The sequence below is a fragment of the Abramis brama genome (genome assembly GCF_963993115.1).
Source record: "Abramis brama genome assembly, chromosome: 1".
In the NCBI taxonomy this organism is placed as follows: domain Eukaryota; kingdom Metazoa; phylum Chordata; class Actinopteri; order Cypriniformes; family Leuciscidae; genus Abramis; species Abramis brama.
This window is the reverse complement of record NC_139963.1, coordinates 15116572-15141160: the sequence shown is the minus strand read 5'-3', so window position 1 is coordinate 15141160 and position 24589 is coordinate 15116572. Positions and strand designations below refer to the sequence as shown.

At 39.5% G+C, this 24589-nt stretch overlaps 1 protein-coding gene and 1 pseudogene across 3 annotated transcripts; one reads left to right on the top strand and one right to left on the bottom strand.

Annotated features, from left to right (window-relative positions):
- Positions 1 to 271: 271 nt before the first annotated feature.
- Positions 272 to 9634, top strand: LOC311086804 (uncharacterized protein). 2 transcript variants are annotated; one of them, XM_084119910.1, is made up of 10 exons: positions 272 to 548; positions 1536 to 1601; positions 1818 to 1907; positions 2760 to 2834; positions 3051 to 3140; positions 5183 to 5288; positions 5384 to 5454; positions 5542 to 5761; positions 7311 to 7457; positions 9284 to 9634. In XM_084119910.1, the coding sequence occupies exons 1-10, from the start codon at positions 456 to 458 to the stop codon at positions 9316 to 9318; spliced, it is 993 nt and encodes a 330-aa protein (XP_083976036.1). In that variant the 5' UTR covers positions 272 to 455; the 3' UTR covers positions 9319 to 9634. The 2 variants fall into 2 exon arrangements, with proteins under 2 accessions (XP_083976036.1, XP_083976037.1); XM_084119911.1 differs by lacking the exons at positions 2760 to 2834; positions 3051 to 3140.
- Positions 9635 to 10202: 568 nt separating this feature from the next.
- LOC311086831 (tripartite motif-containing protein 16-like protein) lies at positions 10203 to 22265 on the bottom strand (annotated as a pseudogene). Its single transcript has 6 exons — positions 21632 to 22265; positions 13823 to 13918; positions 13506 to 13739; positions 12822 to 13031; positions 12412 to 12459; positions 10203 to 12184 (listed from the first exon to the last, which is right to left on the bottom strand). The product of its transcript is annotated as a tripartite motif-containing protein 16-like protein (transcript).
- Between the last annotated feature and the right edge of the window lie 2324 nt (positions 22266 to 24589).

Below are 24589 nucleotides of genomic sequence, written 5' to 3'. Positions count from 1 at the left end.
CCTACTCTTTTATGAATATCGATGTTTCGAACGTACTGCTTCCTTCACGTACTGTTTTCGCCTACTATATAGTAGGAAAGTAGGCATATTCGAACGCACTTAAGTCCGAATCTCGCGATAATTAGTACGTCGCCCAGGTAATTCTCGCCTACTCTTTTGGATTCGTACATACTTTTTCGCTCGCCTACTCTTTTTCCCATACTAAATAGTAGGGAAGTATGCGGTTTCGAACGCAGCCATTCTCTTTTTCTTTGAAAGTCCTCATTTACCACTTGACCTGATTTTGAGTGTATCCCAGTGTATAGAACAGCGACCCCACAGCTGGGTTTTATATTGCAGTTTCATACACATTTCTGATACACACGGTGCATTTTGGCGGGCCGTCTTGTGATTGGCTGGTTTGCGCATGTGGGCGGTAACAAACGGAAGTCGACGGGAAGCTCCGCCCACAGCACATGGCCCAGCTGTCGCTAATTAAATACCTAATGGACCACACCTCGGAAGTGTCAGCTCGACGTCGTTGGATTTACTGGATTAAATACATACAGGTAATAATTATATTTATAAATATAGTTGCATTTTTGCATTAAGTGTTTCTTATTTGCAAGAAATTGTAACTTGTAACTTACAATTACTGTAAAATGCTATATATTTACCACAATGTTAGCTGAGCTAGCTTGAGTGGCTATCAACATATCCTGCTCATTAAGCCTCAGGCTAAAGAGGTGGAGGACAGCAGGTAGAGATGAGGACAGAAGTAACATTGCCAGCAAGTCAAATTTGGTAGTTTTGTTTTTAAAATGAAAGCTAGCTAGGTTAAGTTGAGCTTGTGGCTACCGCATGGCTTAATGAGCAAGGCGTAGCTAGTTAAAGCCTTAACTTTTATTACAGACATTGTGTTTGTTTTATAGAATTAAATACTTTCTTAGTAGCCCACATTATTTTTTTTAAATATGAAGTTGCAGTGACACAGGAAGGCTGTTATATCATTAATATGAGTACTTTCAGGCCATTAAATAAATGTAATGTGTTTATGATGTTCTGTTAGTGTACTAAACCTGTAAGATAAATTAATTGGTACCTAGTAACCAACCACAATGATCAATATACAAAACATGAGGGGCAACAGACCTGACAAGTATCTTGTGCAGTGTGTAGAGTGTTATATATATATATATATATATATAAGTTAAAAACAGTGTTTTTATCTTCTTGACTTCATTTAACTAACTTTGTGAAATTGTTAGTTCTCATATAAGAAATGCTTTAACCATAGAACATTTCACATACCAAAATACTGTACATTTTCCATCTAGCTTCAGGTGGAACATGATTTTTATAGCTTTTGTTAGCACCACCTAACCACACCATAGATGATACTGACCATTACAGAATGTTAGAACAAAAACAATGAAGTCATCAAATGCTGTGTTCATCAGAGTGTAGTTTTCATAATCCACAGTCTACTATAAATATATATATAATGTATAATATTATTATTATTATTATTATTATATATTTTTTCCTTTTTACAGGGCCTTGATGATGAAATGGCCCCAAAGATGTGTGGCACCACAAATCCCCCTTCCACAACTGAAGAGGTATGTCCTCACAAAAGATAGATTTTTATTAATATCTTGCACTTGATTGTTAATATCAAAGACGTTGTCAGTGAGTTTTAAAGCAAGGTTTTCCTCCGTCTTTCTGTCAACAGTAGAATGGTTTATTTTTTTACTCAGACGTCAAATGTCCTCTCTAGTATCACGCTCCCAGGACTTTCTCTTTATTGTCCTTTGTCTCTGTTTCATCTTCTACAGCTGACCACTGAGAGCAAGTGCACCCATACAGCCGCCAGCCACCCGAATCAGACTAGTCCAGAGCTCAGCCCACTCACCAAGGTTGGAGAGGTAAATTAAATCTCATGTACAACTTATTTGTGGCAAAATGTTAAATCTGCCAACCTATTTCAATGTGTGTGTGTGTGTGTGTGTGTGTGTGTGTGTGGTCGCCTGAGCAGAACATGCTTTATGTGGACAGTCGCCTGAGCAGAACATGCTTTATGTGGACAGAACATGCTTTATGTGGACAGTCGCCTGAGTAGAACATGCTTTATGTGGACAATGGAATGGAAGGACATTTGTCTAAATGTGCCTTTTCAAACTTCAGTCAGTATAATATCTGAGTGTATGTGTATCAAACACTGAACCCCACCCAAACATGACTTGGGAGGTCCATACAGTTTAGAGGGTCCCGTCCCCAGAGGCATCACTTTGGTTTTTAAGAACACTTGGACTGCCTGCATTGGATCTTTATGTTGGTTTAATGTGAATGCTAAGTCGTTTGGTTACATGTAATGGAAAGGCACCCATTCAACAGCACTGACGAAAATTCATGACAAGATGTCATTTAAAAGAATCATAGCAAATCTAAGAACTATAAAAGACTAACCCCTCACTCCATGTAAAAGCTTAGTCAATTATTCTAGAATTGCAATCATTCTACGAAGTTGGCTGACAATAGATAAACAACAAAGTAATCAAATGCTGTATTCATCAGAGTGTAGTTTTCATAGTCTACAGACTGTAGTCATGTGGCCTGTTCAGTGTCTAAAGAACCGTTTCAGAGACTACATGTTTTCCACAAAACACTCACTGAAATACAGCCATGATATCTTTTCACTGAATGCTACACAGGGAACATCTTGTCTTGAAGATATTTATTATAATTTATCTTTTTTTGTTGTTTTTTCCTTTTTACAGGGCCTTGATGATGAAATGGCCCCAAAGATGTGTGGCACCACAAATCCCCCATCCACAACTGATGACACTGAAGAGGTATGTCCTCACAAAAGATAGATTTTTATTAATATCTTGCTCTTGATTGTTAATATCAAAGACGTTGTCAGTGAGTTTTAAAGCAAGGTTTTCCTCCGTCTTTCTGTCAACAGTAGAATGGTTTATTTTTTTACTCAGACGTCAAATGTCCTCTCTAGTATCACGCTCCCAGGACTTTCTCTTTATTGTCCTTTGTCTCTGTTTCATCTTCTACAGCTGACCACTGAGAGCAAGTGCACCCATACAGCCGCCAGCCACCCGAATCAGACTAGTCCAGAGCTCAGCCCATGCACCAAGGTTGGAGAGGTAAATTAAATCTCATGTACAACTTATTTGTGGCAAAATGTTAAATCTGCCAACCTATTTCAATGTGTGTGTGTGTGTATGTGTGTGTGTAGTCGCCTGAGTAGAACATGCTTTACGTGGACAATCGCCTGAGTAGAACATGCTTTACGTGGACAATCGCCTGAGTAGAACATGCTTTATGTGGACAGTCGCCTGAGTAGAACGTGCTTTATGTGGACAATGGAATGGAAGGACATTTGTATAAATGTGCCTTTTCAAGCTTCAGTCAGTATAATATCTGAGTGTATGTGTATCAAACACTGAACCCCACCCAAACATGACTTGGGAGGTCCATGCAGTTTAGAGGGTCCCGTCCCCAGAGGCATCACTTTGGTTTTTAAGAACACTTGGACTGCCTGCATTGGATCTTTATGTTGGTTTAATGTGAATGCTAAGTCGTTTGGTTACATGTAATGGAAAGGCACCCTATTAGTTATACTGGGCTAGAAGAAGTCAGCTCCTGACACTGAGGCTAACCACAAATTCCCCATCTACAATTTAAAAATATGAAGAAGGTATATCTTCATATAGGATATGCTTTAAATAAGCTGCATTCAAACATTCAAAGGAAAAAAACAAAAACTCAGATAATATCTACAAGGGCTAATTTCTGTACAAACCTTCAATTTCAATCTCATCCAGTGACTTCCCCTGGATGCTACAAAGGTTTCCTTTCTCCATTTGACAAAAGCAGTTTGGAAATCTTAGCAAGTTGTGTTGTGGGAACTGGTAATCTGTAGAAGTCGCGGTGAACATGAATGTGTTCATCAGAGTGTAGTTTTCATAGTCTGTGGTCTACAATATTTTGTTTATTTGTTTTTTTCCTTTTTACAGGGCCTTGATCATGAAATGGCCCCAAAGATGTGTGGTACCACAAATCCCCCTCCCACAACTGATGACACTGAAGAGGTATGTCCTCACAAAAGATAGATTTTTATTAATATCTTGCACTTGATTGTTAATATCAAAGACGTTGTCATTGAGTTTTAAAGCAAGGTTTTCCTCCGTCTTTCTGTCAACAGTAGAATGGTTTATTTTTTTACTCAGACGTCAAATGTCCTCTCTAGTATCACGCTCCCAGGACTTTCTCTTTATTGTCCTTTGTCTCTGTTTCATCTTCTACAGCTGACCACTGAGAGCAAGTGCACCCATACAGCCGCCAGCCACCCGAATCAGACTAGTCCAGAGCTCAGCCCACTCACTGAGCGGTAAGGTTGGAGAGGTAAATTAAATCTCATGTACAACTTATTTGTGGCAAAATGTTAAATCTGCCAACCTATTTCAATGTGTGTGTGTGTGTATGTGTGTGTGTAGTCGCCTGAGTAGAACATGCTTTACGTGGACAATCGCCTGAGTAGAACATGCTTTATGTGGACAGTCGCCTGAGTAGAACGTGCTTTATGTGGACAATGGAATGGAAGGACATTTGTATAAATGTGCCTTTTCAAACTTCAGTCAGTATAATATCTGAGTGTATGTGTATCAAACACTGAACCCCACCCAAACATGACTTGGGAGGTCCATGCAGTTTAGAGGGTCCCGTCCCCAGAGGCATCGCTTTGGTTTTTAAGAACACTTGGACTGCCTGCATTGGATCTTTATGTTGGTTTAATGTGAATGCTAAGTCGTTTGGTTACATGTAATGGAAAGGCACCCTATTAGTTATACTGGGCTAGAAGAAGTCAGCTCCTGACACTGAGGCTAACCACAAATTCCCCATCTACAATTTAAAAATATGAAGAAGGTATATCTTCATATAGGAAATGCTTTAAATAAGCTGCATATAAATAAGATGCGCTATAAATAACAAAATACAATGCAATAAAAGGGTAATCATATGTATCAGGTAAATTAAATGTCACATTGGTATTGGATTTAAAATTAGATATCGACATGTTAATATGAAATATCTTTCTGTCCAAACTATGTGGCGTAAATATGAAATATCTTTGTCCAAACTAAGTGGCATAAGTAAACACTACAATAAAATTTTTTGCCAACAGTGTCAAAAACACCGCCTTGTGTGCGCAACAGTATCCTCCTTGGACAAGTGTGTTCGTTGTGTGGGACCCGTATCTTCCTTCAAGTGGCTTGGCTATCGATGCACAGGTTAGATATTTACTGAATTAGTATAGAGTGTGTTGTGCTCTAACCACTTAAATAGACCTGCAGTGTTAACATTATTTTACTCAAATGTGTTCCAGTTTGTTCAGGGGTCTGGCATAAATCCTGCCTCAAGCAAATTAAAAGAGATGACTTTAACAGCACAGCACAGGTGAGTATCTACTAAGTGAGTGTTGAACTTGAACTGTCTATAAGATTCAATCACCATGTAAAATAATTTGCTTTCTCACCAATTCAGGCGCAGCAGTCTCCTAAGGCTTCTGATGATGAACTGCTGTCAGTTCAGGACAAAGTTCCACATCCAGCATTGGACCAAATATCATCTGATGATGCTGAGGACATGTCTGACAAGGAATACATACCTGATTCGGAGTCAGAATATTCTTTGTCATTACTTGCTAGTAAAGGAAACCTTTGCAGCATCCAGGGGAAGTCACTGGATGAGATTGAAATTGAAGGTTTGTACAGAAATTAGCCCTTGTAGATATTATCTGAGTTTTTGTTTTTTTTAGATAAACATCTAGACTTGGCGTAGTTAGCATCCCTTTCCAAGAAAAAAAAAAATCACCTTTCATGTCCAAGTATGAGTCGAGGACTACTATTCAGAAATATAAACTTAAGTCTACAGTATGGCTGGACAGTAATTCAAAATTATGTTTGTGTAGGTGCAGTCAAATTACTTTAAATATTAACCTAATATCATATTGTGTAATCATTTATCTTATGTGCTCATGGACCACATTAAACATAAACGCAGGTATAATAGCTCAAAACTACTCAAGTAAAAATAGTTACTTTGCAAAAAGTACAAAACCAAGTACTATCTTTTCCTTATTTGATGTGGCTATTTCAACCACAGATTTTTATGTCCAGCTATTTATGAGAGTTTTACCAGAGCTGTAAACTATTTGAGTAAATGTAATTAGCAACTGTACTTGAGTATATTTTTGGCTACTTTGTAGTTGTACTGAGTATCAAAGATATTAGCTAATTTTACTCTACTTGACTACATTTTTGAAGAAGTAAATGTACTTTTTACTCCAATACATTTGTGATGAGTAATGCAATTACAAATTACATTTTGCATGGCACCTAACTTTTCTTTATGGCAAAAACAAACTGCTGCAGAAAGTGATATTTCCATCTAAGTGGCATTGACTGAACTATATCTTGTGCGTTTTGCCCTTAATCACCCAAACTTTTCAACAAGTCTACTTTACGCGAATGCGAGTGCATTAGTAGGTGCTAAATCGCAGACGTTTGATTTAGATCAGGACTGCAGCCAGTGATGAGTCCAAAACCAGCACATCCAGTGCAATTAGACTTTGACTATTTAATTTTACTTAACAATTTTTTTTATCCACATTATTGACAAGGCCTTTTTGAAGGATATTGGTTTACGTGTGGCCTTTTTGTGCACTTGAGCTTAACTGAGACTTGAGAGTTTGTAAACGCTTAAATAGATAGTTCACCCAAAAATGAAAATTGTCATCATTTACTCACCCTCAAGTTGTTCCAAACTTGTCTTTGTTCTGCTGTACTAGTCAATGGCTGGCAAAATCTACTTGGTTACAAAATATCTATCTTTGTGTACAGCAGAACAAAGAAATGTATACAGGTTTGGAACAACTTGAGGTTGACTACATGAAGACAGAATTTTCATTTTTGGGTGAACAATCCCTTTAAGAGGCTGTTGTGTCGACCCTGATTTATTAGACTATTGAGGTGTTCAGTTTTATTTAGATTTTAGAAAATAAACATGACTTCTCATTTTACAAATCAATTGTTTCTTATTTTCACCTGCCTGTCTCAGGTGTCAAGGACTAGTGCATCTTTGAGCCTAGATTTAGTATAAGTAATACTAAAGTATTGTTAATCACTTTTACTCGTATTGGTATTGGTGACTTGTAATCGAGTAATTTATGCTGCAAGGTATCTGTCTTTTTACTCAAGTATGGTTTTCAAGTACTCTTTCCACCTCTGAGTTTTACTAATGCCATTTTCCAGATGAGATTGCGTTAAGTGATGCTGAAGACAGTGGGAGTGAATCTGATGACAGCAACACAGATCTCACCGCATCAGAGCTTGGAACTGTGGAGCCTATGGATATTGACTCTACAACCACAGAGCAAGACCATGACATGGGAGACTTTGGTATGTTAACTCAATTCATAGTCTCTGCTGATAAAATGTATTTTTTCCTGTGACAAAAGTAACTTGTTAAATTATGTTTTCAACAGGATCAGTGTCATTTGTGTTGTCCACAGTAGGTGAGTGTACCTCCCTCTGAAGGTAAGATTCAGATTCAAGAGGTTTATTGTCTATGCACAGAAGAAACACACTGGTTTATACCCTACAATGAAATTCTTACTTTGCCCAACTCCCTTAAAGGGATACTTCACCATTTTTTCATATTAAACCATTATTCCCTTAACTAAGATGAGTTGATGCATACCTCTCTCGTCTCAGTGCGTGCACTTAATCGCTCTGGCGCGCGGCGACAGTTTGATAGCACTTAGCTTAGCCCAGTTCATTCATTAGGGACCAAACAGAGATGAAGCTAGAAGCGACCAAACACCTCCACATCCTAACCCTAACCCTTACAGTTACACGACCAAGTATGGTGACACAAAATAAAACGTGGCGCTTTTCTAAGCGGGTAAAAAGGATAACTATAATGTATGGCGAAATAGCACTTCGACTCGCGCAGTAAAAAGTCACGTTGGTTCTACTGACAGAAGTGAGAGGGAGAGGATTTTTCAAGTGTGACTTTTTACTGCGCCGAGTCGAAGTGCTATTGAGTCCCAAGTGCTATTCCGCCATACATTATAGGTATCCTTTTTACCCGCTTAGAAAAGCGCCACGTTTTATTTTGTCACCATACTTGGTTGTGTAACTACTCGACTTACTGTATTTAAATAGGGAAAACGTGGAGGTGTTTGGTCGCTTCTAGCTTCATCTCTGTTTGGTCCCTAATGAATGAACTGGGCTAAGCTAAGTGCTATCAAAGTGCTGCCGCGCGCCAGAGCGATTGAGTGCACGCACTGAGACGAGAGAGGTATGTATCAACTCGTCTTAGTTAAGGGAATAACAGTTTAATATGAAAAAACAGTGAAGTATCCCTTTAACAGAAGGATTATTATGCACGTCTTTGTGATGTTTTCAACTATCAAAATGCAAGAGTAATCTTAAAGAAAGAGATATGAATAAATAGCCCTAAATTTAACTGTACTGCATTTGTACAAGACATCTTGTCTGCAAGGGAGCATATACACTTACTTTATTATCAGGAAATGTATACTGAATTTGAGATAAAAGTAAAGTTACCTCCTTCTCTTCACATGTTCTCTTGATTGCCCATGAGTACGTTCTATTAATTCTCTTTTTGGCAAGTTGGTTAAAAGACTAAAAATAAATTGGTCTGGATGACTGAGACACAACATGCCACAAAATCTGGAAGATTAAGAGGTTAAAAGTAGTATTAAGCTGATTGTTACGTACAGTTTCAATTTCAAGACTAAACTTTCAGACCAAGTTCCAACACTATTTAGCTAACCTTATGAAATCAGATTTAAACTGAGAATCAGACCTTAAACCCCATAGTCTTGGTTTCATTTAAAATACAGTGTGTTGAAGTACAATGCCAAAATTACTTAAGACATGTTACTAATTGTAGTATTACTTACTGTTAATTTAGTTACGAATTAATTCAAATAGCAAAAGGTTTGGCCACATAAATAGATGAACAGCAAAGACATTCTAAAAATACACTCCATATTGTCCACACTCTAATGTGGGTTAATAAAGTTGGTGAAATCACATCGAGTGAGACACCAACTGATACCCAGAGTGAATTAAGAAAAGTAAACTGCAATTTCTTGTCAACTGTGGCATTAACTGAACTCATGTTTTGATGGCTTCAACTGGACAACACATTTTGTTTGTGATTTATATTCTTTTTTTGTTTGCCTATCTTCCAGGGAATTATGCTGATGAGGAACATGGATCCAGATGAGTGGCGAAGAAAGTGTGGTCTAAGGCTGAGGTCGCCGCAGTAATGCGACACTTCAAAGGTCATGTAAGCATGGGAAAACTGGCCACCTAAACTGAACGCAGTCACTGCAAACTGGTGGAAGACCCCGTGTTGGCACAAAGAACAGTGCAAAATATAAGGGACTTTGTACGAAATAGAGGAATAGCTGCACAGAGGCAGTCAGAAAAAAAAAGATTTAAATACACTGACAATTGTGGTGGTGTTTCTATGTTTGTGTTAAAGGAACACGCCAACCTTTTGGGACTTTAGCTTATTCACCGTATCCCCCAGAGTTAGATAAGTCCACACACACCCTTCTCATCTCCGCGCGGCCTGTAACTCTGTCTGACGCACCCACCGCTAGCCTAGCTTAGCACAAACGCTGGAGGTAAACGGCTCCAGCTAGCATACTGCTCCCAATAAGTGACAGAATAACGCCAACATTCTCCTATTTACATGTTGTGATTTGTATAGTCACTGTGTGTACGAATAACAAGGTCACATGATACACAGCCGTCTTCTAACCGTATACACACTGGGAACTATATTCTCATAGATTTTACTATATAGAAGGCGAAGCACTGCTGGCTGGAGTGATTAGCGCAACCCTCTGAGCGAACTCTCTGCTCCTCACCACGGGCTTCTCAGGTCCTGCGAGCAAATCCCTCCGCCCAAGTAGCAGTGCTTCGTCTTCTGAGAATATAGTTCCCAGTATGTATACGGTTAGAAGATGTCCATGTCTCATGTGACCTTGTTATTTGTACATGCTGTGACTATACAAATCACAACATGTCAATAGGAAAATGTTGGCGTTATTTTGTCACTTATTGGGAGCAGTATGCTAGCTGGAGCCGTTTACCTCCAGTCTTTGTGCTAAGCTAGGCTAGCGGTGGGTGCGTCAGACAGAGTTACGGCACACACCGAGATGAGAAGGGTGTGTGTGGACTTATCTAACTCTGGGGGATACGGCGAATAAGCTTAAGACCCAAAAGTCCAAAGTCACAAAAGCAAACTGTTAAACAGTTTTTAGTTTTTTTTATATTTTATTTATTTTTTGTTATGAGCAACCATGGGTATTTTGAAGTTGGGTAAGAATAACTTATTTGATTAAATAAACTTAACTTAATTTAATTTAATTAATCAATCAACAATTCTATTGATCAGCATTACCAAACGTGGACGTTTTACACTAGAAACAAACATTGATGTATTATTTTAATTGAATACTGTGAAGCTGCTTTGATACAATCTGTAATGTGAAAAGTGCTATATAAATAAAGTTGACTTGACTTTTTTCCTCAATTCTCATTGTCATGGCACTGGTGTTGTGTGACAATCTATTGTTTAGCTCTTACAGGCTGTTATCTGGCTGTTAGTCAGTGTCACCAACTAACAATGGTGATGTTAGAGTTGTGCAATGAAATAATAATTCAAGTCCCATTAATGCTTGGTGGTGTCAGGTTAATGTGTATTTATGTTAGTGTATTTATGTTAATGAGCAAGTGACGTCATTGTCCCTTTAAAGTCCCAATAATGTTTGTTTTGGTCCTTATAAGTCACATATTCTTCAAAAAGAGAAATGTCTCTATAAACCACAATAGGTTTAGGGTGGTGTGTATCACGCTCTGAAGGGTGTATCTGAAGTCTAAAGTGTCCTGAATTTTTTTCAATTTTTTTTGAGTGTTTTAATCGAATTCTCATAGCTCTAGGACCTCAGGAAAGGGTAGTCCATCTAAACCACCACCGGGCCTGTTTGGAGAAAAAGTCTGGCTAATCCACATAAACCAGTATGTGTGTGTGTGTGTGTGTGTGTGTGTGTGTGTGTGTGTGTGTGTGTGTGTGTGTGTGTGTGTGAATATGAATGTGTGTGTCTCATCCTGTGATGGACCGGCCATTCTGTCCAGGGTGTTTTCCTGCCTACGACCCGAGACGCTGGGAAAGACTCCAGCTTCTCCACGACCCTACAGGACAAGCTTCACTTCTGGAAAATGTATGGAATAGTCGGATGAATGTATGGATGTACAGAACAGTGAGGATTCTAGTCCTCCCTCTCTCTGCCACTCTTCTTTCCTCACCAATGTGTCACCTTGATCCAAGTTTCCATGATCCAGACTAAAAATAGGACTGAAATTAGTTGTTTGTAATAATTATTATTTAATTTCATTGTAAATATTCTGCTAATATTTTATATTTCAATATAATCCCTGCAGAAATGCACAGTTTGCCATAATTCTGATTTTGAATGAGTCTCTGTAACATCTCACTGTTACTGATTTATCAGCTCAATGTATTCTGGGTAAAATCTCTCTACAGTCTATTCTGAAACATCAACACAGTTTCACTGATGATCCAGAATAAACCCCAAACCCAGGATAGAGCGTCTGAGTGAATGTGGTCTGGACTGTGTGGATGAGGCTCATTGTGTCAGAGACGCTGTAGAAGGACAGAGTTCCTGCACTGTGATCCACATACACTCCTATTCTTCTGCTGATGGGCTTTACAGGGAGATCAGTCTCTATCTTATTGTGCCAGAATGTGTATCTGGAGGAAGAGTAGGACAAACTCCAGGACTGATCATTACATACAAACGCACACTCAATACCCGATCTCTTCCTGCTGATGCTCTTATATGACACTGATATACACACACAACTCCCAGTTCACTCAATCTCCCAGTAACAGCGTCCACACACACTCTCTCTACACAACACCTGCAAATTGTTATCAAATCTGTCTGGATGATCAGGATACGACTGTTGTGTGTCGGTGTAAGTAATCACTCTGTTCCTCTCAGACAGACGGAGGTGTTTATTCACTGTGTTCAGATCCAGAGTCAGCTGATGGGAATCTGATGGAGAGAAAACACATCAGAATCAGGAATTATGAATCTGTCTGATCTTTTAATGTATCTGAACAATGTATCATCAGTGTCTCAGTGCAGCTGATCAGATATCCTGTGCAAATCATCATTTACATGATCAATTATAAAACTCTTCTATCATGTTTATTTCTCCTTCTCCAGGAAGAACATGAACACATTCAGTGAGTTTTTCTGCTTGTTTCTCAGTGACTTACATTGTAGGAAGTCGTTCCTGGTCTTGGGATTCATGTTGGTGAATGTGACTGTGGAAATAAACAGACATGAACAGTGTGAAGAGAAATGACAAGATAAAATACATCCATTTCTAAGACGTTTCTAATCTGATATTAGATGATGCAGGACTCATTTCTGAGAACAGAAGAATCTCCAGATGCCTCATATATAAAACACACGTATCGGATTCAATCCTAAATTTCAATGGATTTCAATTTCAATATATATACATAAGTATTTATTACTTGTAAACCATCAAGGGATGTTTGTGGCTGTTCTGTAGAGTTGATGCACTTGAATTAAAGATGAACTGTGATTTATAAAGTGGGACTTTATTTGTGCGTATGTTTTATAAATCATAGGAACATTTCAGAAACTGTTGTACGTTCACATTTCGGATCATTCTCCGCACGTCTGTATAAACGAGGCGCAGGACTTTACCTCTATCAGAGATCTTCTTGAGCTCCTCTTTGCAGAAATCCTCCAGTTTGTCTCTCAGCTGACGGACAGATTCTCTCACGCCATCAAAAGAGGAGAGAGAACTGAAGGAAACGTCGGGTTCGTCTGTAGATTCAGGAGGTGCTGAGAGAGACTGGAAACTCTACAGAAAACAGAAATCAAAACTCATCATCTCCACACTTCAGCCAATAACCTGCACTATATCAGATCTGAGCGGCTCTTGTTGACTTCACTTCTCTTCAGTGACTCGCTTCAATCCAGCACTTTCACACAATCAGCACATTCTTCTCATATTCATCATTTAATGCTACAAACTCTAGTATTTCACACTTACACTCCTTGTGAAAAAGAAAGTACCGTACTTGTAACAGAAATAATATACTTTAAAAATATATAAGTGCAGATTGGCTGTAATGTTTTCAGAAACTTAATTGCATGTTATTTGCAGTTAAATGAATGTGGTTTAGTTTAATGTTTTTATTAAATACAAATAGCTGAGCTTTAGAGTGTTTTTTTTGCCCTGCTTAAGTTAGTCTCATTCTGCTCTCATGAAATGTTTCTCTGTGAGTCTCTTGCTCAAGTCCACTATGATCCAGTTCTTCTAGATCTCTGTTACCTGCAGGAACTGGATGTGATGGTGTGTGTGTGAAAGCTGCTCCAGCTCAGCGTCTCTCCTCCTCAGATCATTGATCTCCTGCTCCAGTCGCTCCAGTCGTCCTTCAGCTCGACTCACTGCAGTCTTTTCCTGATCTCTGATCCGCTGTGTGACCTCAGAGTGGCTTCTCTCAATGGAGCGGATGATCTCAGTGAAGATCTTCTCACTGTCCTCCACTGCTGTGTGTGCAGAGCGCTGTTACACACATCACAATCACACAGTGAGTTCAGTGAGTCCAAACTGAGACGTCTCAAACTTCTCTTCTTCTCCAGACTCACCTTATGAGACTCCACAGCCTCTCTCAGCTGATGAAGATCTTTCTGTCTCTGCTGGATTCTCTGACGGATCTTCATCTGCGTCTCCTTCAGCTGTTTCTGGAGGACAAACCAATGACAGCAAATTACATAAAACTACTATCACACAATAAGGGTTAAAGATCTAGCATTGTAAGTTTATACTGTAGGTTCAAACCACAGATCAGTGAAGTTTGATGTTATTGACGTCATCATCTTTGATTTGGGCTCTGCGTACATGAGTTGATCAATGATTTGATTTGTGAATCAAAATTGGTCCTTTAAAAAAAGAAGTACTTTTAAAAGAAGCATTCCTTTAAAAATGTGCATCTAAATAATATACTTTAAAAGAATATACTTACAGTGAGGAAAATAAGTATTTGAACACCCTGCTATTTTGCAAGTTCTCCCACTTGGAAATCATGGAGGGGTCTGAAATTGTCATCGTAGGTGCATGTCCACTGTGAGAGACATAATCTAAAAAAAAAAAATCCAGAAATCACAATATATGATTTTTTAACTATTTATTTGTATGATACAGCTGCAAATAAGTATTTGAACACCTGTCTATCAGCTAGAATTCTGACCTTCAAAGACCTGTTAGTCTGCCTTTAAAATGTCCACCTCCACTCCATTTATTATCCTAAATTAGATGCACCTGTTTGAGGTCGTTAGCTGCATAAAGACACCTGTCCACCCCATACAATCAGTAAGAATCCAACTACTAACATGGCCAAGACCAAAGAGCTGTCCAAAGACACTAGAGACAAAATTGTACAGCTCCACAAGGCTGGAAATGGCTACGGGGAAATTGCCAAGCAGCTTGGTGAAAAAAGGTCCACTGTTGGAGCAATCATTAGAAAATGGAAGAAGCTAAACATGACTGTCAATCTCCCTCGGACTGGGGCTCCATGCAAGATCTCACCTCGTGGGGTCTCAATGATCCTAAGAAAGATGATAAATCAGCCCAGAACTACACGGGAGGAGCTGGTCAATGACCTGAAAAGAGCTGGGACCACCGTTTCCAAGGTTACTGTTGGTAATAAACTAAGACGTCATGGTTTGAAATCATGCATGGCACGGAAGGTTCCCCTGCTTAAACCAGCACATGTCAAGGCCTGTCTTAAGTTTGCCAATGACCATTTGGATGATCCAGAGGAGTCATGGGAGAAAGTAATGTGGTCAGATGAGACCAAAATAGAACTTTTTGGTCATAATTCCACTAAACGTGTTTGGAGGAAGAAGAATGATGAGTACCATCCCAAGAACACCATCCCTACTGTGAAGCATGGGGGTGGTAGCATCATGCTTTGGGGGTGTTTTTCTGCACATGGGACAGGGCGACTGCACTGTATTAAAGGGTTACTTCAGGATTTAGCATTAAGCTTTGTATTAGTAGAAAACCTGTAGTATTTTCGAATTACCATGCTTTCCACCCTCATATCCCTCTGAGAGGAGAGATTTATGTATTTTTTGTCTGGAAAAAATCCTCCGATGACGCAAAAATCGTCATTTTGCGTCATCGGAGGATTTTCTGGCCAGAGGCTAAAGACTACAGCCAGTAGATGGCGTTGTTCCGCATGTTTTCAGCCCGCCCATAGAGGGTGGGATCTCACTCACAGAATGTACACACAGTCAGCCGTCTTTCTTTGGAAGCTAAGCTAGCAGGCTCTTGTTCTGTGGAGAATGCTGAATAGTTGGAGAAAGCTGAGTAAGTAGGGGTTATATCCTCCTTTTCCCGGACTTGTCCGGCGGGCGAGATCGTTCAAAATGTCCGGGATTCTGCTTTTGCTTTCTGCGGTTGCCATTCATTGTTTACATGCACACCTCTTGTTTCAATCTAACTGAATTCATTCCGACCGGTGAGTCTGAATGTAGTGTTTACATGAACGCTAATCAAGTGATCGGTTGATGTGCGTTTTAAACATTGCTAAGAAAATTCCTGCACCTCCGTTGCGAGACCGGCGCGTCTCAGTAATGACGCCACCGGCCTCGCGCCGTTCTCCCACGGCCGTCAGCCTCGTCCTGCTCGCCACAGTAAACATGATGAATGAATGGCGACTGTAGAACGCAAAAGCCGAATCCCGGACATTTTGGGCAATCCCGAAATCCCAGGCAGACTCGTCACGGAGACTCACTGGTAGCCTCATAGGGTAGCCTAACTTGTTTTCAACTGCGCTGTCTTACCGGTAGGCGTGGCCTCCTAGGGCAGTGAAGCAAGTGCATTCTGGGAGTTGTTGTCTTTCATCCACATAAGCCAAAAATACATTTTCTGGCTTTTCTCAGTCTAGAAAGCTCCAAATTAAAAAATTTCTTCACATTTCTTCTACATAAATGACCTATTTTAAATACACATTCATCTTCCCAGAGGTGAAGTATCCCTTTAAGGAGAGGATGACCGGGGCCATGTATTGCGAGATTTTGGGGAACAACCTCCTTCCCTCAGTTAATCAATCAATCAATCAATCAATTTATTTATATATAGCACACTTAAAAACAACCATGGTTGACCAAGGTGCTTCACAGGTTAAAACAACAACAAATTACTGCTCATACATTTATACAACAATAAAACATGTGTAATATACAGTATACGAGGTATAGTGAAAATTAAAATAAAATTAAAATTAAAATTACCAGGAAATTAACAGCCCTAACTCGAAAGAAAAGCCAAAGAAAAATAATGAGTTTTTAACAATGATTTAAAGCATTCCAGAGTTTGGCAGGTTCTGATATGGACTGGCAAGTTGTTCCACAATTGAGGGGCAGCTACACTGAATGCTCGATCACCTCTGGTTTTTAGCCTGCTTCTCGGTACATCCAAGAGGAGGAGATTAGCGGATCTTAGCGCTCTAGCCGGGATATGAGCGTGCAGAAGCTCTGTTAAATATAATGGAGCCAGGCCATTTAAGCATTTAAAAGTCAGTAGTAAAATTTTAAAATCGATCCTAAAATGAACAGGGAGCCAGTGGAGGTGACGCAACACAGGTGTGATATGGTCCCTCTTCCTCTTTCCTGTCAAGAGACGTGCAGCCGCATTCTGGACTAACTGCAGACGCTGAATCGATGACTTATCTAAGCCTATGTACAACGAGTTACAGTAGTCAAGGCGAGAGGTTATAAGGGCATTTATCACCCTTTCCAGATCTTTAGGATGGAGATATGCCTTTACCTTGGCTATAGTTCTCAACTGGAAAAAACATGATCTTACAGTGGCGGATATTTGTTTATCAAGCTTGAATGCACTATCTAACACAACACCAAGACTCCTCACAGTTGAACGACTGTTCGAAGCCAAGGGGCCAAGATAATTTAAATCAAGAGGTTTAGGGTTTCCAAATACTATAATCTCTGTCTTGTCTCCATTTAAATTTAAGAAGTTTAAATTCATCCATGTTTTAATGTCTTTCATACAATCAAACAGGGGCTGCAGATTTTTTACATTCAGGGGCAAATAAATTTGAATGTCGTCTGCATAACAGTGAAAGGAGACCTCGTACCTTTCAAAAATGGAGGCCAGGGGCAGCATATACAAAGAAAATAAAATGGGGCCTAAGACGGAACCTTGAGGGACACCGCAGGTAAATGGAGCCGTTTCAGATAAAAAATCACCGAGTTGGACAGAGAAGCTCCTGTCAGTTAGATAAGATTGAAACCACCTTAGTGCACTACCTTTGATTCCTACACAACTCTCCAAACGTGCCAGGAGAATTGAGTGGTCCACAGTGTCAAAGGCTGCAGTAAGGTCTAAAAGCACTAAGACAGCAGAGGCTCCTGAATCGACAGTTAAAATCAAATCATTAAAAACTCTCAACAATGCAGTTTCAGTACTATGACGGGATCTAAAGCCGGACTGGAACTTTTCATAAATATTATTACTAATTAAAAAAGTTTGCAGCTGCATAGAAACTACTTTCTCCACGACTTTAGATAGGAAGCACAGTTTTGAAATGGGCCTGAAGTTAGAAAGAATAGCGGGATTAAGATTTTCCTTTTTTAGCAGCGGTTGCACAAAAGCATGTTTAAAGGCGGACGGAACCTGACCAGAGACGAGACAAGTATTTATCAATAATAAAATACACGGTCCAACAGTATCAAAGACTTCTCTAATCAAACAAGAAGGGATGCTATCTGAGGGACAGTTTGTAGGCCGCAGTTTATGGACCACCTCAGATAGGGATAGGATTGATATGGGCTCAAACTGATCTAGTACCGCGAGGCATACAGGAGGAGCAGAGGGATCAGGATCACAGGATGTGGTTACAGAAGATCGAAGAACAGAAATCTTCTCAACAAAAAATTCTAAAAAAGAATTACAAAGGTCCAGTGTAGGTGTAACAGGAAAAGATTTGCGAGGATTTGTAATATTGTTAACCATATTGAACAGAACTTGTGGCTTGTGACGGTTATTTGCAACCAGTTTAGAAAAATAATCAGATTTTGCCAGTTTTACAGCCCTTTGATAATCAGATAGATATTGCTGTAAAATTTCATAAGACACTCTGAGTTTATCTTTCTTCCACCTTCGCTCAGCTTGCCGACATGCACGTCTGATCGCTCGGGTAGTGTCATTTAACCAAGGCTCTGAAAGCGGTTTAGTGCGTTTCGTCTTCAAAGGAGCTACAGAGTCTAAGATATTTGTGCAAGTTGAATTAAAAAGAGTTATGAGTCCATCAGCACCATTAACATCACCTCCATCCAATTTATAAAGCACAGAGTCTTTAAAAACAGCAGAGAACTGTGCCGGGGTTTGACTGTTAAATACACGGTGGCGCTGTGAAATAGGAGACTTAATTACAGAACATGGAACTGTAATCGTAAACAAGACCGGAAAGTGGTCCGAAATACATGCACTGCATATTTCATTTATATGAACACACAAACCATGAGACAGCACAAGATCTAATGTATGACCCTTTTCATGTGTCGGGCCGGACACTGACTGAGTGAGATTAAAAGCATTTAGAAGATTTAAGAAGTCTTTAACCATGGGTTTGTTTTCACAACACACATGTAAATTAAAATCACCACAAATTATAAAATGATCATAATTCAACCTTAGACCTGCTATAAAATCCGCAAAGTCTTGCATAAAAGTTTTGTTGAATTTTGGTGGGCGATACACAACTGCACACAGTATCGGAGAAGTGGCGTTTAGTTCAAATAACTGCAGCTCAAAGCTTGAGTAATTAACAGATACAGACAGCCGACACTGCAAGGTGGATTTAAACACAGTGGCAAGTCCTCCACCTTTACCAGTAGTCCGAGGAGTGTTAAAAAATGTACAGTTTGGAGGGAGAAGTTCAGAAAAGGATGCAGACTCACCAACATGAAGCCAAGTCTCAGTCAGCAGCATAAAATCCAATTTATGAGATGTAAAAAAGTAATTTAGTATAAAAGTTTTGTTGGCCATTGATCTGACATTAATCAATGCCATACAAAGAGTTAAATCCAAACTGTTTGGCTTTGGGGCTCGTTGCAGTGCACGCAGATTAGCCGTTCTCACACCAAGTCGACAGTCAAGCCGACATTTCCTTGCCGACACCGGGTTTCTCCGCCCGGTGTCAGCCCACAGTACATCATTTTCCAGGTTGGAGAGGGCCTCGACGGGCCGCAACGCAACTGCAATCTGGCAGGGGAAGACGGGGCGGATCCATCGCAGACGCGCGACCTCCGAGCACCAGCGCTGGCGACCGCAGCCCCCACCGCAGAGGAAACGGGGATCGGGCACATCCGAAGACCTCAGGTACGCCTTGAGGCGAACAAGCACTCCAGCACGCCTTCCTCGTCTCCTGTGGCGCTTTTTTCGGGGAAATTCCCACGGCAAACAGCGCAGGTGGTCTGGGATGTTATGCAACCATGGAGGTAGGCTTCCAGCCTGTTCTCCCAAGCGATCTCTCGAAAGCCCCAAAGCTTCACATGACGCTCGAATGTCAAACAAACTTTGGCGATCATATACGAGAAGGCTTGTTACATCCCGGCAGCAAAGACACAGAATTAAAATAGCAGCAAACAGATAATAAGCGCAGCGTGATGCTGTCAGACGGCTTGCCTTACACACTGGCGCCATCTTGACTCAAGCATTGACTCAAGCATCAGTTAGAGCATTGAAGATGGGTCGAGGCTGGGTCTTCCAACATGACAATGACCCGAAGCACACAGCCAGGATAACCAAGGAGTGGCTCTGTAAGAAGCATATCAAGGTTCTGGCGTGGCCTAGCCAGTCTCCAGACCTAAACCCAATAGAAAATCTTTGGAGGGAGCTCAAACTCCGTGTTTCTCAGCAACAGCCCAGAAACCTGACTGATCTAGAGACGATCTGTATGGAGGAGTGGGCCAAAATCCCTCCTGCAGTGTGTGCAAACCTGGTGAAAAACTACAGGAAACGTTTGACCTCTGTAATTGCAAACAAAGGCTACTGTACCAAATATTAACATTGATTTTCTCAGGTGTTCAAATACTTATTTGCAGCTGTATCATACAAATAAATAGTTAAAAAATCATACATTGTGATTTCTGGATTTTTTTTTTTAGATTATGTCTCACACAGTGGACATGCACCTACGATGACAATTTCAGACCCCTCCATGATTTCTAAGTGGGAGAACTTGCAAAATAGCAGGGTGTTCAAATACTTATTTTCCTCACTGTAAGTGTGAACTGAATGTAATGTTTACAGACACGTAGTTGCATGTTAATTGCCATTAAATGAACATCTATTATATTTATATTTAAAGCAATTAGCTGAACTTATTAGTGATTTCTAAGAACTTCTTCAAATGTTATTTCATAATTCTATTCTTTTTAAAAAATAGTTAAAGTGTACTGTCATCTGTACAGACAAGCATTTATGATAAACTAAAATATACTGTAATAATGAAGTTGTACATTAAAAACATATTAACTTTAAATATATCGAATAACACACTAACGCTTATAATCAGGTACTTTGGTATGTCAATCAACACATCAAAATAAGTGCACTTCTTTATAGCGTGACAAAAGAGTCACATTGAAATATTAAATTAATATTAAATATTATTTAATATTAAATATTAAAATGCACTTTAAAGTAAAACTTTTAATTTGACATTCTTTCATATTGTATTTATTAAGTGAAACCGTCATGAACATTTACTCTCTTTAAGTGCACTTAAATGGCCTTTTATTTCATTAATATAATATTTTCTGCATGTACAGTTTTTATTTTAAATATACTTTTAATTTGAAGTACACTACAAGTGCACGTTAATACAATTAATCACACTTCGTTTTTAAACCACTAGTGGTTAAGATTAATTTTATGTTTTTTATCCTTTTTGGAGCTTGAAACTTTTGTACCCCATTGACTTTCAATGTATAGAGTAAAATAGACATTCTTCAAAATATCATCTTTACAATCTACAGAAGAAAGTGAGTCAAACCGGTTTGGGACAACATGAGTAAATGAGTGAGTAAATGAAGACACTTTCATTTCTGCGTGATCAATCCCTCTCAGTTCATACCTGTTTCTCTGTCCTATATAGTAAGAGTATGTCAAAGTCAGTTACAAAATGTTTTGTATAATGGTGATAATAGCATGCTTCATGACTCAGCTAAGTGTTGCTAGCATGTTTAGTATGTTTCTAGCATGCTTAGTACACAATAATTATGTGGTTAGTACTGCATTACTGTGTTAAACCATGCCAGTTTCTGTTGCCAGTAGGTGGGGCTATGTCTATTTACCTTTCATATCTGCATATATATTCATATATATTTCATATCACTGCGTGATCAATCCCTCTCAGTTCATACCTGTTTCTCTGTCCTCTGTGCTGCAGTTGATACAGTTTTGTGGTTTTTATGTTCATACTCTTTACACCGGAAACAAATGCATTCTTGATCAGTGACACAGAACATTTCTAGCTCTTTATCATGTTTCCGGCAGATCATGTCCTGCAGTCGTCCAGTGGCATCAATCACTTTGTGTGGTTTACGAGAGTGATATTCCTCATGACGGTCTAAATGAGTTTGACAGTAAGATTCCTGACACACCAGACAGGACTTGACGGCTTTGTATTTTCTTCCAGTACAGACGTCACACTCCACGTCTCCAGTTCCAGCGTAACAGTCAGCAGGAAGTTTAGTCTTCTTCAGTTTCTCCACCAGTTCAGCCAGAATGGTGTTTTTAGCTAAAGCAGGTCTTGGACTGAAGGTCTGTCTGCACTGAGGGCAGCTGTAGACTCTCTTCTCATCCTCCTGATCCCAGCAGTCTGTAATACAGATCTTACAGTAACTGTGTCCACAGAGGATAGTCACTGGATCCTTCAGGAGATCCAGACACACTGGACACGTGAACTCATCCTGAGAAAATCTGGCTTCAGCCATTTTACTGCATGAATACAGAGAGACACAAACACACAACAGCTCAACAACACTTCAGTTTCTGTTTCTCTGAACTGAGGAGCTGAAATAGTTTCCTGGTTCTGTGTTTGAGTGACTTGTGTAAAACAGGAGTGTCTGTAAAGCAGTTTAATTCCTCATTCCTGATCAAGGAGAGTCACTTTACTGCTGTGTTTACTGTATGTGTCGTTCAAGTGGAGTTGAAAATATCATAATTACGAGTTCTGAGCTCATGAATGACTGAGCGAAGATTTAGGCTACTCACGAATGCATGTGTCTATATACTGTGTCAAAGTAATGTCAATATGTCAAAATGTACAGTTCTAAGATAATACAGATCATGCTAGCTAACATCATGTATTCATTTAGGCAGAAACAACAAGCTCATTAACCCTTTCCTTATGAGTCTTTAAAAAAAATTGCAACTGCCAGCGTTTTTTTATTTTTTTATAATTTTCACAAAACTTTCATGGCCCCAGAATATTTTGTTGAATGAATATCTGAACATACAATATGTAAGCAATAAGGTACGAGAGGCTGTGCTGTATCGTGAATAAGTAACGGCTGAAGGGCGTTGTTAGGCACGACGCAAAGCGGAGTTAAGCCGTTACTTATTCACGATACAGCACTTGCCTCGAGTACCTTATTGCTTTTATAAAACGGTTACCACACAATATTAAAGTAAAAAAAAAAAAAAAAAATGTATTAGTGCAACTTTCATGAAGTTAAATCAATAAAAGCATTCCTTCGGCTAGAAAAAAATAGTCCCTGACCGTGAACAACAACGTTCCAATGTGTAATATGCATGAAAGCTCAAATAAAAACAACAAACCGTTCTCAAACTTTGTCTCATTCTTTTTATTTTTTACAACACAATATTTGTGAAATTTCCTCGTACACAAATAGGCATAGCTTATCTCTCAGCATGAGAAAACTTTTATTTTTTTGTTTATTCCGTTATTTTCTCTCTGCACTAAACTAAATATTTACATAGCCTAAATAAAAACACAAGGGCACATATTTTGATAGATAACAGTTAGGTCTTTAATCTATTTTATTAATGTTATTAATTTAGTTGCTAAAATGCTGCCTAACAAGAGATACTTTTTTTACTGTTGTTTATTTAAATTTATTTGAACATCTCCGTTTATTGTGCACGCATTAAATATTTGTCTCATTTCAATCGGCTCCACTGATATTTAACGCGGTTCTCTTTAGTTGGGGCTCGGCACTGTCAGCAGTGTTTTCTGTTGCAGCAAGAATGTCGCTCCAGTGCTTTCTTTAAGTTTGGCCTCCAGTAGCTCTGTAGTGAACTTTCACACTTATGTCCACTCACAGACGTAATTTCCCTCGATTCGAGACCAGCATCGGACAACCATGGCCCTGCGAAGGCAGTGATTTGTGTAAGCCTTGGAGGTGCTGCTGCTTTACAAATTCTCGGCAACATTGTTGCGAGGTAGTTCACACCCATAGGCTCTCTTGTGTACCTGCAACAGTCAAAAACGAGAAAAAACTTGAACACAACAAGATTTAACACAAATTATAAATAGCTAATATGATTTATGTGCCGCTGCGTGATCTACGTACCAAACACATTTAGAGAGGTTTTGCTTTTTGGGGTGAAGGTAAAAAGCAGGGGGGTTAGATAGCAGAAGAGAAAAGTACTTCTCTAGAGAGGCAACGGGACAAAGCGGGTTCCCAGTTTGTTGGAACATGAAGCCACGCCTGCTCTCCTTATTTCTGTCATGTGGGTCCTTATGGTTTTTTGTGTCTTCATTGAAGCTCATGACATACTTTAGACCATTTTCGTTTGTTAAAATGTGGAATGAGTCTGGAATGAGTTCTCGGTTCCCCTCTTTTCCTCTACATCCGAAGTGTAACTGCACGTCAAACCATACTTTGTTTACGAGTCCTTCAGGTGTGTTGGGATTAAGCGCATCGGACAGTTTTACGGTGCTGAAATCTTTAGTAGAAATCGGTGTGTGATGCTCCGTTTTATCACGACCCTCTCTTCTCATTGTCTTTACGACTCCAACCAAAACATTATTGGATGAGGTGAATTCGCTGTCTCTCATCAGACACCAGGACAAACTCAAAGGTGGATCATTCAGGAATCTGTTCAGACCCGCACGTAACGCTACATAGCTAACTTACTGATCCCATATTTTTCGCCTTTGGAGCTTCTGACTGTTCCGTAGAAGTCACGGAGAAGTGCGTTGAGTTCCGTCTTGGTGATTTGTTTAAAATCAATGCTGCAACCCTTTCACCAAAGCATTTCACTGCCCATTGGGTTTGCTGCACGGTATTATTTTCATTACGCGTCTCATTACGCGTTTCATTATGAGTCTTCTCGAATGTACGTGTTCATAC